Below are 17,314 nucleotides of genomic sequence, written 5' to 3'. Positions count from 1 at the left end.
TTTACCTTTACCTCTCAATTATTGGCCATGCATTGCATCATTTGTGAATTATGAAACCTCTGAGGGCTTAAATCTTATCTCAGCCGGACACACATACCTTCTTGGCGTACAGGACGATCTTTGGGAACTGACCGGTCTCTGCAAAGCACTGGATGACCTTGTTGGGGACGTTGGCCCTCAGGTAGACGCTGAGAGCCAAGGTGGGATCCACTGCCTTCACCAGGTCACCCAGTTCCTCCGAACACTCCAACTGAAACACAGGACAAGTAACATCAGCATTGGAAACAATAATAGCAGTTGTGTCGGTACAGCTAGAAAATACCACTGTTATCTGAGGTTTTTTTGTACTTAAAATCTTGTCGACACTTCCGTTTAAACATCAAGGAATTTAGTCGTTAGGAACGTCACTACTCAGAACCACCCAAATCTACAGTTTCAAAGGGCAACGTCACAAATTCCTTGCATAACAGATGTTCTCACATGATCCAATATCATAGGTGGGTCATGTAAACAAACAGGCAGCTCAGGAAGAGCGTCTTCCTGTGACTGGAGGCTGAGATGGAGATATACAATACCTTGTCTTCCTTCAGCCACTTCTCCAGGAGCTGCTTACGTCCCTGCTGGAGGACAGGCCTGCAGAGCTCGAGGGACTCAAACTTGTTGAGCTGGCCCTGGTCCAACAGGATACCAAAGTACTGCAGCAAGGGAGAGGTCTGGCCTGGCTGAGTCGGAACGCTCTGGAAGCGACGGATGGTGTCTGGGGTTCGCAGGATGCCCTGAGAGGGGAAAGATCAACTGAAGGTAAGAGGAGAGCTAAATGGCTCACACAAGGAAAAACAAGTGGGTTGAATATAATGCAATCCAATAATATAACCCTGTGATTACACTTTGTTCAGACTATGTTAGAGAGATGCTGATTGGCCCCATGCTGACAAGAGGAGTACCTTTGGCGCATTGGCAGAAACCTTGGCGGCCTCAGAGTAGTTTCCAGCAGCAAACAGGGTGTTGAACTTGCGTGCAAAGAGCTCTTCACCACCGGCGAGGTTGTTACGGACAGCTAAGCGGAGAGCCAGATCTGGATTCTGGAGCACATTAGTGATGTAGGGGATGATGTTTTCCTCTTCCACACAGACTGACAGCACCTGTGTTCCAGGGAAAATAGACAATGTTGCAGTACATTACACAAGAGATGAGATGACAGTGACATCATGCTGACAGCTTTTATCCTCTTTAAAAGCTCTTTGAATAATTCTGATGGAAAAATTGCTCCTGCACTGCTTGTTATGTGTCCCTTTTTACCTTTCTGGTGATCAGTGAAGTACTCTGTGTATTTATTACTGAGTACAAACCATGGTGGTATAAACAAAGAAACATTGGCCTTGATCTCAATAAGCCACGTCATCTTAAAAATATATGAGCAACCAACCTATCTGTCCTTTCCAAATCTCTGTTGCTGTCTTCAAATGGAGTCATGTTGACCGTGTTCACAGTCCATATGAACGCCTCCTTCTTGTGGTATTCACAACCTCTTAAGTGGAAATTCTCTGAAAGCTTCGAGTTCACGAGCTGTGCCGTGTTTGCTGACATTTTCAGAAATGGCGGAGACCACAGAAGTTCATTTTTTGTTGGATGGCGAGTAAATATATTGTTATTTTAGTCATATGCCGTTTTTCTTCAGAATTTTATATGTCTGAGGAAAATGATGATATTCCCAACGGCCTCATCCTTTTCCTCTGTCATTATGCCTCTGCGTTTCCTGCACTTCCTCCACTTGCAAGCTTGCTAAATTGTTAGCCTTGGTGGCTTCGAGATGCCAACAGTGCCATTTAAAATGTAATATGTGTGTGAAGACTGTGACAGTACTCTGCTGACATCTTTTAAGCATGTTCAAATTTTGGTTCCCCTTTTAATATAGATGAGCCTAGCACACAGTATATTTAAGTATAACAGGAAGGAGGAGAGTTGATCGAGGTTCTGCCTGGTTCCGGGCTTGCTTAATAGTTACTGGAGCATAGGGCAAAAAGGGGTGGGGCTTAGGAAGGGCAACTAGGCCAACAAAGTCAATCTGCAGTAACTCAAGGCATGGATCTAAATGAAGCATGATGTTAAATGCACTGCTTCCTAACCCCCACCCCCACAATGTTTATCAAGGATCTGAGTTAAAGCTAGACCAATACAGATGGATGGTCTTTTTTTTCCCTTAGATACATTTAAACAACATTGGAATAAACCAGCACATTCCTTATTAACGTTGTGTGCCAGAAATTAGCAGAGTGGGAGAGCTCAGCTGAACATAACTGTGGGCAATGGCACTAAACTCCATTAAATGCTGTCTGGCCCTGGGTTGTGGCTGCTGAATGCAAATGTATTACTAGTGGGTCAGTGTAACGCATGGCTTTTGTGAGCAGTCTGGCAATAGAGACTGAAAGGAGAATGAGTTGAATGAAAAGAACTGGGTGGAGAAAAGGGGAGGGGGGGCGAAGGAGAAAGACAGCCAGTGTTGGCCCCTCTACAAACAAGCCCAGCAGGTCAGCGCCCCGGATTTTAACACGGGTGACTAGACCTCATTCTTCCTGCCACTAAAGCAGAATCACTTATACTAATGTGGGCGGACTAATTGGGGGCAGTTGAAATAAGAAATGGACAGAAAAGAGGGAGTATAAATAGGTCCCTTAGTGGAGACTCTAGTCAGTATGTAGGTGTGGTCAGGGTGGAGGATACAGCAACCGAAAGAGATGAAGAGGCTAACATTAAAGTCAGGAATCACAACAAATAGAAATGTGGCAGCTTCAATAAATCCTCTTCAAAAGTAAGCCAGTGATTGAGTGGGGAAAAAATTGTTCTAAATGTAACACTGCCATCTGAATGCAATGACCAGAGTCTGATGGAAAAAGAGACAAACCTGGCAGAACAAGTGTTCTCAACAAGAGAGCACAGAGCATCAGATGACACGAGCTGTCGTATCAAGTGATACACTAGCCCAGACGGGCGCACACACACACACACACACACACACACACACACAGAACAGTAAAACTGCAGGGCAGACATCGCAGGTCTCTGCCATGCTCATGACGTGGAAGATAAGGTGGAGGTTGTGATTGGATGAGAGGACCAGCACTAAGAGGATTGAGGGCACCAGGCTGTGCCTCCCGCTTGACATCATGTGCTGATGGGTGGTGGGCCCTCGCTTTCCCTCACTCCTTTCTCTCACTCCTTTCCCTCCTCTGTCCCTCTCTGCTTTGCCGCTGCAGCTATCATTATTGCATGTCAACGTCAGGCCAGGTCTGGCACATACACACTGCCTAGTCTGAGTATCAGACATCCTGATGCTGAGACTCAAAACACACAAGCAGGCCCTGCTCAGTCCATAGCTCCCAATTACAAAACTGCTGACAAGTTTAAAATATTACTGTAATTCCAATTTTCCTGTTTTGTTTTTTTGTTGCCATCAATTGCATGTTGGTTGAAACATGATGTAATGTTACAGTAGCTGTATCCTAAAGAACGAGTAGGAGACACTGCTCAGTGGATGGTTGAGAGACGGAGAGATTGGCCGGATAAACAGTGTGTAGATCAGCATTTTCACATCCAATCTCAAAACCCACTGACTTTTGGTCTGACGATGATAAGCCTCTGGGGGTGAGGGTCATTTTTTTTTTTGGACTGATCCAGTGTAGCCAGTGGATCTCTGAGCCATGACTTCCTCTTTCTTCTGTACGCCACGAGTCACTTCGGCTAATCTCTACAAACATACATCTGCATATGAGTGCAAAAACATTCAAAACAGAAGCTAATATAAAGCTGAGTCATCATCATATGATGACGGGTTCCGGGACTGCATTTCTGCCAATGTGTTCCACCTCGCCGAATGAACTGCTTACCTTATTGGTCAATACGACTCATACGACTTATTTCGACCAAACCAGAGTTGGTGTCTGTTGGACTAACTAATTGGAAAACTACCAAGACTAATTAAGACGGTTGAATGAAGCGTGTTTTGTGACGAGTTAAGAAGGCAATTACACCAATGCTTCTTTTAGTTTCCTGAGAGAGCAATAAATAAAATATATTAGACAGAAAACAATTATTTCATTATCTGCTTAGCTTTTGTTTATGCAAGTCCTGATGTTTGTTGACCAAAGACAGCAGCAGATTTAAAAGAAATGTATGGGAAAAGCATTGTATTAATGTACCGAGTATCAGATTACCAATATCATTGGTAACCAACCCACTCAACTGGAGGCAATGACCCTGGCCTATTATCTCTCAGATCACTGCCTCTGTGTTTGTGTGCATGTGATGTGTGTACACACATGCATACGCACTTCAGTGCCCTGCCATACAGCGAGATCTGTCACTGCTTCAGATCAGCTTTCCTCTCTTCACTCAATTATTCATGTGGTGTGTGGCCTGGCTGGAACATTATTCATCAGCTGGCTGGATCCAGTTCTCCTCTCTGGTTCGGCTTTACAAAAACAGTAAGATACAACCCTCTCCCGACTCTCTGTGTGAAACACTACACCTTGGATTATTTATAATGTGTCCTGGAAAAATCTGAGCTTGCCTGATGACGACAGACAAACAAGGAGTTGTTGTTATAAGCACATGCAACAATGAATGTTGATTTTGTGCTTGTTTACATTCATTCACCTGTGTCAGATTTGCTGTACATGAGATTGCTGATGACATAAGGGTTGAATAATAAAGAGGTGGTTCTGATGTGGCTGTGTGATAGAATCAACAGAAAAATTGTACTTTGACATTTACAAGACTGAGCAGCCATGCTAAACATACATTTAATTTTCTTGAACACCCACAGGTTGAGTAAAGGTTGACCTTCTTACCTGTCCCTTCCTGTTGACTCCGATGATGCCTGCGGTGGCCTCATGTGGAGCGGTAACAAAGATGGTCTCTCCGCTGATGCGGTTCATGTAGATGCAGGTGCCGGTCTCCAAATCATACAAATGAATGTAGCCATATTTGGTTATGAGGAAAACCACATCTTGCTTGGAGCTTATCTGTGAAAAACCAAAGATGAAATGTTGGGTCAGTAAATCTGATTAAGGTAACCTCACAAAAACCTATGGAGCTGATTTTGCTTTATCAGTCTGACTGATTTCACTTTGTATGAGTGTCACTTTTTATTTGATAGTTAAACTCTTGTTCAAATGTGGGAAAAAAACTGAATATCTGAACTGTAATGACGTGTTCGAACTCAAGATTTACAGTCTAAAGTGCAACAGACTGTCTGAAGTAGTCTGTCTGGAGGTCCAGCAGAGGGTGCTCTTAAAATTTATTCATGCCATATCGATTAAGCTAATGAATAAAAATGGATGAGGACAGTAGCGAGCAAAGCTGTGCTGATGGGATAATCGTGCCGCCAAAGGACCTGAGAAGCAGCGTCTGGATATGTTTTGGGTTTTATATCGTAATACGGAAAAATCAGCAAAGACATGGCTGTTTGCTGACTTCACACAAAGCAGCTGCCTTCACAAAGACAATAAATCTGAGGATTCACTTGCTAGTTGCAACACAAGTGAGGCAGCAAAAATGAGTGGAGCAACGCCATTTGTACAACCTCATCTGACTGCATACTTGCCAACGCTCCTGATTTATCCAGGAGAGAAGAGTTCTACCGAATTTCTCCAAACTTGCTGCTAAATTCTAACAACTTTTTTCCTCCTTTTTGTTATCACAACCTGTTTCTAGCACTGGACAGCATGTATAAGCTTTCCGACTCTAAATGTCTACTGTTTCCACTCTGACAACAACACAGCTGTGCTGAATGTCGTTTCTTGGCATACATGTGACGCAGTAAACAAGCTGCTTTCACCTCGTCCTTCTCAGTGAGTGAGAGATGGAGAGAAAAATGCAGAGTACTGAGAGAAAGAAATATCCTGTATTTTTAAAGTCTCAAGGTTGGCAAGTATGTCTGACTGTCTACTCAAGACTCACTTTTTGGGAGAAGGTATTTGGGAATAATGACAGAACTGGAGCTAAATTTTCAAAACACACCACAGTCTCAAGACACACTGCAGTTGTACAACAGAGCAGAGGAAAATATATAGACTATATTGAAGGGAAAGACACACTCTTTGTCTCTTAATGTAGCTCAAATTCCTTCAAACTTTACTCTTTGAAAAGAGACAGCCCTAGTGTGATTCAGGTGGTCAATTCTGTAAATGTGCCCCATACCTGCATGGCCACAGGAAAGTCATTCTGGGCTTCTGGAGGGAAGAACACATCCACTGCTTTCTTTGGAAATGGTTGGTTTCCAGTTGGTGGGGTCCCCACTTCAATGATATGCAACTGCGTCACACAGAAAAAACACACAAGTTAGAAATAGACTCAGATTTTGCTACGAGACTGACATTAAAATCTGTTTCCTCTGTTACGTTACAACACCAGTCACCTTCCCTCCAGCCTGCCCTCTGACAGCGAAGCAAAACAGAGTTGACTCCTCTGAATTCCCCTCCATCTTGAACTGGGCGAAGCTGGCAGCATGGCCTTCAATGGGCTGGGACACCTTTCTGTCAACTGAGTAGAGCTGCATGGCTCCAACTACCCGATTTTGCTGAAAAGGGCAAAACAACACATTAATATGTATAAAAACATACATATATAACTGACTGGCTAACCATTGCTGAAGCTACTGTGTATTTATGGCTATCAATGAATGCTAACAGGCTATCTAGTAAATATTATCTTCGATGACGGCATGTTTCAGTCTTGACCTACTTAACTTTACATATCTGGTATTAAACTTTACTTACCTGGGCTGAGATGCCGATGAGCAAGAGCCACTTCTGCTTGGCGTCAGTGCGGTAGTTGATGATCTGGCAGCCTGCCAGGCTAGAGTGGCGGTCAAAGACTTTCACAGGCTGTGAGTCACCCTCCATGCTCCAGTGGTAGACAGCAGTGTCAGTCACAAGTGCAACTGTGTTAAGGGAGATCCACTTCCAGAAGGTAACGTCGTCCGTCATGGTGTGTGCCTTCATCTTGCTCTTCATCTCGATGTTGAAGATCTGAAGGGTTTTGGCGGCTAGAGAGTGGAGAAAGGAGGGCAGGAACCAGGCCCAAGAGGAATGTTATAGCATCTGGTGACAGTGTGTCCACACATTCACAGAAAACACGAAGTTTCAACAGAAAAGGGAGATTCAAGTTTGAAAAATTGGTCGTCATGACACAGAGTTCATCAAGCAACGACGTCATGACTGATAGAAAGGGGATGCCATACATGCTGTAGTCGGAAATAGTGTCATATCTGAAGTGTAGTGAGACCACTGGCACAGGAAAATGGAATAAGTGACTTAAAGTCAAGTCAATCAAGTGCACTTCAAGCAAGTAAATGTATCTATTCCAAACTATATTGGTACATGATGAACTGGCAGGCCAATAAGAACATGTAACTGCAGAGCTGTTTAATGCCATATACAATTATTAGTGACTGAAAAAGTTAAGAATAAGGAAAAACGTTCTTTGTAATGTGCATTAACGAGCACAAAATAAGACAAAAAAGGTTATAGATGCTGCTTGGAGGCTATAAATGACTGAATACATGCTTACCTCTTGGACCAATTTCAAAAATTGTTGCTCCCATTAGTCACTTAGATACAAAAATATGGGAAAATAAGGTCCAAGCTGAAAAACACCTACGTTTCCCTTTAAGAATACTCACTAATAAACACAGTATTTTACTGTAAACTGACCACAGCTCTTTAAAAATGTTTGATAAATGTACTCAGTAGATGTCATGTATTGTCATGTCCGACTACTTGGCCCACCCCATCATATGGACAGCCTTCATTGAGAGAAACAAAGCGGACAGAGGGTAGAAGCAAGAAACAAACAACTCACAAAAAAGGCAAACACATCTGCATCTGAGTCCAATATATAGCGGTGGAATACAACAGTTGGAGTACAACAGATAAAGGCACAATTAAGGGGGAAGGGTGAACTATTTTAGACAAGAGTTGCAGGAAAGGTTTCCAATAATGATTATGGTTGACTGACAACAACTTAAGTTTGTCCTGATAACAGATCATTCACTAAATGTTCAAAAAAGGTTCACTCACCTGCATTTTTTTGTTTATTAGTAAAGGTTATTTTAGTGAGCTAAAGCTGAATTAAGAAGCAGTGTGACTTCCTTGTTTGCTCATTATTCAATTCTCATCAACAAAGTGAGAAAAAAAGCAAAGATTGTTGTGTTAGCACAACTGTCAAGATCATTTTGCCATCACTAAGCCATGGGATCAGAGTACAATAAGCGATATGGCGAATGGATCACTTGCAGCAGCAGCCAAATTTCAAAGAGCAAGCAAAGGGATTTTTAATTGAATTATGATCAGCTGTCGAAGTGTGTGTGTGTGCACATTGTGTCCATCCTTCAGACATGGTTACATGAAGAGGTTAAGGCTCGATACTGTGTCACGTGACAAGGTCAGCTGAGAAGCATCATAATGGTAGACTGAGCAGGGAGGACAGTGGGGGGAGAAAGAGTGAGGAACAATCTGACCCTACGCTGCATAATGAGTGAGAGAAAGACAGGTGCTACTACTTAATCCAATATAGATCTGGAGCTCTCCATACACTGTTGAGCTACTGAGACTGTTACTTTTCACAAAGTTCTAACATATTGTCTGTAATCACACAACTCATTTTAAAGTTCAATTGCACTTCTTCCAATTAATTCAGTTTTTTTTGCGGTAAGCATTTTCTTAGCCATCCTAATCACAAGAGGACCCCACTTACTGCAAACTGAAGTGAACCGTGCCTTCATCTTTGCAGCATTAACACAATACCTTTGGTATAAATGTGAAAATATAATCAGGGTGAAAGTTGCTTCAAACTAGTCTGTGTCCTCTAAAAGAATCAAAATGAAGACTTATGTGTTTCCTGTGTAACATTTAACCAGGCTGCATAACAGGCAGAGACAGCACTATTGTAATGTTCACTCCTGCTCATGTCTGCATATCACATGTTTGTCAGCAATAAGCTAGAACTCTATAAAAGTTCAGCACACAATTTATAGCTGCACATTGTACCACGTCCTTAGTAGAAAGGACAGTCAGCTAAAGCCCTATTGGACGAGATTAGTTTAACGTGGAGACGTGGGATAAAGAAATTATTACCAGGGATTGTCCGAACGCGCCATGTCTGTAATCATTACGGATAATGTCAGTAAAAATTACGGCGACTTTTACCTTCTGTAACACAGTCCAGAGAAAATACCTCAGGTAATATTAATCCTGCGCGAACACGATCCTCTGCAAAAATGTATGTAAATATTTCGTCACGTCCTGTTTACAACCATTTTTCCGCATTTTTTCGACGATGGGGGTGCTTGAAGAAGCATTCTGTGTTGTCGGCAGTCGTGATAGTGGACATTCTTCTAATGATCGCATAGCTCTACGTGGGAGACCAATCAAAAAGGTCGAGAAGAAAGCACTTTTCAGAGCCACAAGACTTCTGGTTGTGTTAGGTAGGCCTAATATAAATCCATATTGCTAATCGTTGTGTATACACGATCCTGATCAAGGGCAATATTTCATATTGGGCTAATCATTAATTATTATTATCCTTCAGCTGATGCTTACAGGAAGCAAGGTAGCACGCACATGCCGAAAAGGGAGGTGACGCCAGGGCGCAAACCCAGTTACCACTCCCATCTCTGGTAGAATTACGGAGATTTCTTGTCCCATGCGAATCGGACATTTATATTACAGACATCCTGTGGTAAACTGACATTAGTCCACATCCCTATGTAAAACTAATACTGTCCGAATAGTACTTAAGAAAGGCTATTTAATCATTTATTTTAATGAATACATTTGAAAATAGGAGGGCAAGTTTCACACAAATGCTCACTGTCACACCTGCAAAGTTGGGGTGGGAATTGCAGGGTAACTCATGATATGTAACTACCACAATATGTTGCCTATGACACAGCGAGTCAAGGATGCATCACCATGACTGTGCAGCTGAAGAAGAAAAAATACTCCTTGAAAGGCAAAAATGAGCCATTATGTAATTATTCACTGAATTGTGGTGTCAGTTTCACAGAATCTGATGACTGAGATTAAACTGAAATGAAATTAAAAGCAGAAGAAACACTATTTTCTTCCACACAAGAGCAGGATAATGATGGTGACCGGGCATGTTGGTTGCCTTGCCCACATACTTTAAGTTTATTAGACCATTCTTGCATATCGTTTAGTCTTTAGCAATTTTGTTTATCCTAGATGTGTTGTAAAAGCCAAAGTAGGCCTAGACTAACGGTGTTTGAACTGTTTGCCATTTTCCTCCTGCGAGTTTCTTCTTTACTGAAAGTTAGTTAATGCCACTTTTCTTTTCACTTCACTTTGACTCAGTTGACAAAGAGTCATGAAGTAGTGACTCTGGTACATCAAATTATAAGAGGGATCTATTTTGCATGTTTTAATAAAAAATATTTGTATTAGGTGCCAGTGTTTTGAAAATGTTGCACAAGAGGAAATAACCCTGATGTTCCCATATTGATATTTTGTCCCACCCCAACTGCAAAGTTCTTTTACCATAATTAGTCTGGCATCATACCAACAATGACGTTCTACCGGTTATAACCTCATCATCGTAAGATATTGACACTTGCTGTTGTTCATTACGTATGTTTACTTGAAGTCAATACATCCAAGCCCGGTAAGTAATTTAAAAATTGTTCAAGTAAAATGAGCTGCCCTAATGATGGTTTTAAGTGATGAAAATAATACAGTCACTTTACAGAAACCTGAAAGAACAAAGGGCCTTAGACACCCACTAAGTGCATTGCATAAAGCTCTGACCACAGGGAAATAGTTTAGCCAAAACGCTAACACACAAGCTGTCTGGCTCATAGACTGTTATTTTAACAGCTGAGAAAGGACAAGGCCAAGAGCTGAACACAGACAAATGGAAACACATGGCTGTTTGGCTCTTGGATCAGCTGGACAGCAAATGCTTCTTAAAGGGATACTGTAATTCATCTCCCGAATAACCATTTGTGTATCAATTCCTCATCCCTCGTTACGATGAATTTGTTCAATAAACTTTGTTTTACTCGCATGCCTCCAGTAAATGAAGAATCCAAAAACAGAGAAAATTCTTTATGAATTGAAATCATAAGGGTCCGCGTTTAACAATAGCAAAACTAAATCAAAATATCAATTTACAAACTCCTGTAGTATAACCCATGTCGTCTCATTTATCCGGTCATATGCTGAGAGCTTCCCAAACAGACATCCCTTTCTGACAGGGAACTAATCTGAAAGGAAAACTTCATCCAAGTTCTCTTCAAAGCCAGGCTACACTGACAAAAACAGTAATTTCTTCTCGCAGAACAAGGGAGCTCCTGGTCTACCACTGCCTTGATCAGTTTAGATTCACCAATGTCACACAATAACATAAACAAACTAATCGTGGCAGTGACAGACCAGCAGCTCCTGTGTTCAGTGAGGTAAAATTACTGTCTGCTTGCGGAGTACTGAGCATTTGACTGGATAAATAAGATTTGGATTATACTTTACAAGCTGTGTGAGAATTTTTAAATGTATATTTTGATGTAGTTTTGTTAAACACAGTCGACCATGACTTCAATTCATCAAGAATCTCCCCTATTTTTGGAGTCTCCGTTCACCATGAAAGCATGCAAAATCAGTTTTCTTCACAAAGTCACAGGGTGAATAACTGATATACAATGGTCATTTGGCATTGAAGTATTCCTTTAACCCCACTTCTCACAACCTGACAAGCGAGCCTCACAGGTTATAACTAGGGATGCACCGAAATGAAAATTTGTGGCCGAAGCCGAAACCAAATATTATTAAATGCTTGGCCGAATACCGAGTACTGAATACCGAATATCATTGTTTAGTTTTTCATTAGTTTTTGCAGATGAACCCCCTCCAGATTAGTGTTGTCACAGTACCAAAATTGGGACCCACTGTGCGATACCAATGAAAATATCATGGTTCTGAGTAGTATCACGATACCACAGCAAAAATGAGGCAGATGTGCCTTTTGTCATTTATAAAAAGATAAATCACTTTTCTATAATACATCAATGATATTTCAATGGAATGAATTACTTATTGACTTATTCATACTTCAAAAACAGCATCAATAAGTGATTAACATAGAGGGGATCAAAATAAAATAAATAAATAAAATAAAAATCAACCAGCCACCCTCCTCCCCTGACAGTCCCTTCATAAGTAACGAACAGTCCCTAAAGTGCGGTGAGGTTTGTGGGCAGTTACTGCCAGAAAGAGAGAAATGTGAAAGGCTCGTTTCTCCTCTGACACGTCACATACCTGTGTTCGGCTGGCTCGGCTGTTCAGGTACTTCTGGGCAGTCATGACACCAAGAAGAAGATATTATTGGAACTGACTTCTCCGTCGCCGGGTAAGCCGATGGCCGCCGTATTTGACAGGAATACATTACTGTCTGTGTTTGGCCCCCGTTCAACCCACAATCGGTGGGATTCGCCTTTCGTTTCTGCTGCTGGTTGAAATCTGTAGGCTGCTCACACAGCGTGCTGAATGATTTAAGCCTATTTTGCTTGCTCAAAACTATTTTTAGTCGCAAATGCAAGTGCCGTGATGGACGGATCGCCACACTGCAGACATTTCACTCCGCGCGTCACGGCACGCTGTTTGATTGCGTTATCAAAACATGCCACTATTATTCGGCCTTGCTTTTAACTTATTCCACCGAATACTGAATGTGTGGTTTTTTTTGCAATATTCGGCCGAATATATTCGATTACCGAATATTCGGTGCATCCCTAGTTATAACCAAATATCTCTTCTTCACTCAGTTCGCTCCTCATCTGGAACCCAATGTAACAGAACGATGTCCCATCGAGAACATGTGAAATCAAATCAATGCATCTATCAGATGCCATTAGACTTCTCAGATTACAGATTACATGTCAGCGCATTAAGTCTACGCTCTCTGGTTGTTGGAGCAAACACTAAACTTCAGTGCTTGGTATAAAGAGAACCACAAGTTTGACATATGTTGTTAAATTAATTAAGAAATATTAAACAAAGCTGGGAAACAAGTGAAACAACAGGATTGGGGAATTATCACTTCACATAGATGGATAAGGACATGGATTTCAAATGAAAATTGAGAGGAGATGTGAATTAAAATGAAATCATTTTACCCACAGTATTACCACATGTAACACAGGTTCTAAATCAATTGTACATGTAATAAAAATGATGGAATGCCAGCAAGCTATAAGGTTGTGAAAGCTAAATCCTGTTTATGAAGAAATATTTTCAATGGCCCAGAAGAAGGTCCAAAGAATTATCCAGAGATGGATTCAGATATATGAAAAATATTAAAAGCTAGGCCACTAACATACAGGCTTGAAGAGCACTGTACCAAAACCTGAGCTTAGTTGTGTCCAATGGTACACAGTGTTGGATAACGTCATGTCGGCTATAATCAATACAGTCCATATGCTTCATTATTTTACTGAAGGCAATGCTGAATGATATATTTCATTAACAGTCTTGAAAACAGGATTTTACTTCCACAATGAAGTAGTTAAATTTCAACTCACCGTCTGCAAACACATAAGAAAGCAGTAAAGAAAAAAAAAAAGAACATAGAAAAGACAAAAACAAAAACAACAAAAAAGTCAAAGCAATCATGGATGCTGGACAAAAAGAATAAAAATATGCTACTTTGGGAATATTTACAGGACAAATGTTTGGAAAAAACATACATGTTGGCCAATAAAAACTACTTCACAGTGGAAAACTAAAGTAGCTGGATGTGTATGGACATAAATAGATGAAAATCATTTGTAAATACTCAATTATTAAATGGATAATGTGGCTATATTGAACAAACATGTCAGAACTGAATGCTGCAGGCCCCTTACAAGGTGTTAAATAAAATACAACACTGAAATAATATATTGTAGTTCTCTCTCTGGTAATTCCTTCACTGATATAAAAAAATGTGGCCTCTGCAATGCCAACACGCTGCCTTACCTTTAAGTGCAATGACTTTGCTGGCTGGATTCATGATGGCGCTGTCGGCTGAGATGGGCCTGCGGATGGGTGTATTGGGGTCTGCCATGTCAATGATCACCACCTGAGTCTGCTCGCCCACCTTCTCCCGGATACAGATGAACTTATCCGACTCCATGGTTAGGGTGCTGAAGCCTATGTTGGCTGGATTGATCCCTAAGTTTTGGAGCTAAGAGGAAAGGGAAAAAATGTGAGGTACGTGTTAGGTTAAACATAAATAGCCTTTAGTTAAAGGGGACAACTACATTATTTTTTTTTTTTTATGTTGAGGTTTTTATGGCATTCTGTAGCTTTGATGATGGCTGAGTGGGAGTCTAAATCAAAACAAACACAGAAGAGACCACAGACGAACTCGCAATTTAAATATAATTTGCCAAGAAACTCAATGACAATAGTAGTATCACAGTTTTCCTCACTGGAAAAGAGGTACTTCCAATTTATTGTGATTTCACTGCAAACCAGTGCAGTATTTCTCAAGAGATGCCTTGTCAACCAAGTGGCGAAATAAAGAGGGGATGGACAACATACTTGTCAGAAAGCAGGAAGTGACTTTCAAGTTGTGCACATTATTTCTACCAGTCAAATTCATTAGAATGCCTGCTGCTGACTAAGGTTGCACGACATGCAAAAAAATAATTATCCAACAGATATTGCGATTGCGAAATGAATGAAGATTTTGGTAGTAAGGGTAACTTTTGCATTTCAATTTCACTCAGTAAAAAAAAAAAAAAAAGAAAAAAAAAGATGATGGCGTGATTTTTGCTTGATTGATTTGGTTTGTACCAAACAAGCATGTTTCCTTACATCTGGAATATGATTTGTAGACTGGGGCATCTCTGTAGCACCACACTGCTTCATTTAGAATGGTATGTTGTGGCACATGTTACCTTTATTTAAAAAATGCAGCCCTTGCGTTTTAGATTGCACTTGGTCATACTGCACATTTTGATAATATTTAGATGAACTGTGCAGCCCTACTGCTGACCAAACAACAACAGCATCCAATATGAAGGCTCTGACTCTGTGGTCAGCTGCTTCGCCCTACCACAGCCAGCTGATGAGGTCACCAAGCCTGACACTGAGCAGCAGCTCTTCACACACGGAGCTGTGGCGTGGTTACAACGGTTGGAGAGCTCGGCTGGGTGGAGGGCTAATTCAACGCCAAGTTCTTAGCGCGCGTGCCAAAGAGGCAACTTTAGCCATATTACACAACACTGTAGTCTCACAGCAGTCTGAATATTAGCAGCTGGTCAGGGTCTGTCTTCTTGCAACCTATTGCATTAGGTTAAGATGCAGTAGCACTATTGTTGCATGAGGAACACCTGTCCTGACAATCACCTGTGATGAGGAATCATTACGTTAAGCTAAGTAACATGAAACTCTTGAACAACTCAATCAGAAAACAAGAGCTCCACAGCTCAGCAGTGTTGCCTCAGTTTCCCTGACTTCCTGGTGTCCTAGCAGAACAAACAATGTGATCCAGGACATAAAGAGGTTTAACCTGCATTAAAGCAAAAACCCTGAGGCTGTGGGTGAAATGCTTTGCAGCACACAACACCAGCTAGCTCTGCAGCCTAATTTACTGCCAAGGCTGGAAACAGGGCATCTTGCCTGCCCCACACAAACCCTGACACAGCACTACCTACTGAGGGCAGTGCCAAAACAGCTCTGGGCAGGAGCGCTGAGACTCTTGAACATGTACAGACCATGTATAACGGTTACAATTCTGAGGTGACACCACGGCAAACCAGATTTTAACAATAACACTGAACGCGGCAAATGACAAAATGCAATCATTACACAAACAGAACTTCACTATCTTCCTGCTGACAAATTGCAAAGCTGCTGTGAAGTAAATCAGAAGGAAATGAAACTACCAAAAACATGTCATATAGACCATGCTTGCTGTTGCAACTTCCTCTACTTTTGCAACGTCTTAGCAATACACAGTTGTACAAATGTAGTAAAACAACCTGAAGCTATCTGAAGCATGATTTTCTGACCAAACTTGGGACATAGTGGCTTTGTATATATGTCTTTACAAATGTATTTTGCAGTCAATTAATTGCACTTTTATGTGTCATAATTTCCATTTGCCAAATTTACCGGATTAAATTATTTCTACACATTAGACTTCATATTACCTTGAACATTAATTTACAAGCAAATACAAATAAGTACTTACAAATAGTTTTTTTGTTATTTGTGTTTATTAGAGAGCGTGTGAGAGACAGGACAGGCAGGGGAGAAAGAGGTGATGACATGCAGCAAAGGGCCCGGGCTGGACTCACACTCAGGCTGCTGCTGGAGGGACTCTGGGCTTTCACATCTGGGAGTCAGGCCTGAATCAGAGTACACTTGACCTCAAAGTCCAGACCATTTGATTAGTATGAACACTGTGTACCATATCTGGACACAGGAAGCTGATGCATGTTCTAATTCACGTGAATGGTTTGTCATGAATACAGTTCATGTGCACACTGGTGCAGTACTCATCAGGTGTGAACACCAACTGTACTGGACTGATATTTAACATGACTACAAGAAGTTTTTAACTAGTTATGTAACAGTCTCAATTTCATACTGATCCCTCTTTATCAACAGTAGTGCAGAACGGACAGACCCAGGTCAAGCTTCGCTGCTGCCTTTAATCTGCAGTCAGAGCTCCTGCGGGAGGCAGAGAGCTCCACACCCGACCGCAGAGGCTCCTCCTTTAGCCAGGAGCAGAGATTCCCCTCTGTGCTCTGCTGGTACCTGCTGATGTTGGTCCCTAGGGCAGCAGTGTCCATCCGCATCGTACTTGGGTAGAGTACAATTCTTTTGTACCTAATATGAAAACCTGGTGCATCATTAGCATTACAGCTACAGAGGCAGAAATCTAAACTGTGACACAATCTGACATAACCTCTCTTTCATAGACCGCTGTACTTATGTTTTTACCCACGGTCATAAATAACTAATAAAATTTCCCTAAAGACCATTTAGTTAATAGCTGAACAGAAAAATGGTAAATTTACATTCTAATGACATGTTCTGTCTACTAATGACAATGATTAATGACTGTTTTACTTTGCCAGCCACAGAGGTTAGCACATTCATGATTTGTTGTTGACACAAAATGGATCTCTGCCAAAAAGCCTGGTGGGCTTCCCAGTCAAAGCCACAATTTCACAGTGTTTAGTGGTGAAAATTCATTTTAAGGCTCGCTAATGATAAAATGAGATTCTACTGTCAACAATTTGCCGTGG

General features: G+C 41.4%; 1 protein-coding gene across 3 annotated transcripts in view; it reads right to left on the bottom strand.

Annotated features, from left to right (window-relative positions):
- Positions 1-17,314, bottom strand: part of cltca (clathrin, heavy chain a (Hc)) — a 47,624-nt gene that overhangs the window by 19,148 nt on the left and 11,162 nt on the right. For 2 of the 3 annotated variants that reach the window (XM_049593208.1, XM_049593209.1), the window contains exons 2-9: positions 14,028-14,235; positions 6,777-7,045; positions 6,416-6,577; positions 6,199-6,312; positions 4,848-5,021; positions 945-1,142; positions 576-776; positions 98-250 (exon numbers count right to left, since the gene is read on the bottom strand). In XM_049593208.1, coding sequence (XP_049449165.1) covers positions 98-250; positions 576-776; positions 945-1,142; positions 4,848-5,021; positions 6,199-6,312; positions 6,416-6,577; positions 6,777-7,045; positions 14,028-14,235 — 1,479 coding nt within the window. Of the gene's footprint in view, positions 1-97; positions 251-575; positions 777-944; positions 1,143-4,847; positions 5,022-6,198; positions 6,313-6,415; positions 6,578-6,776; positions 13,595-14,027; positions 14,236-17,314 lie in introns of those variants that run through there. The other variant, XM_049593210.1, reaches the window with a different exon arrangement.

The sequence above is a fragment of the Epinephelus fuscoguttatus genome, linkage group LG12 (assembly GCF_011397635.1).
Source record: "Epinephelus fuscoguttatus linkage group LG12, E.fuscoguttatus.final_Chr_v1".
Taxonomy (NCBI): Eukaryota; Metazoa; Chordata; class Actinopteri; order Perciformes; family Serranidae; genus Epinephelus; species Epinephelus fuscoguttatus.
This window is presented reverse-complemented; position numbering and strand designations above follow the sequence as displayed.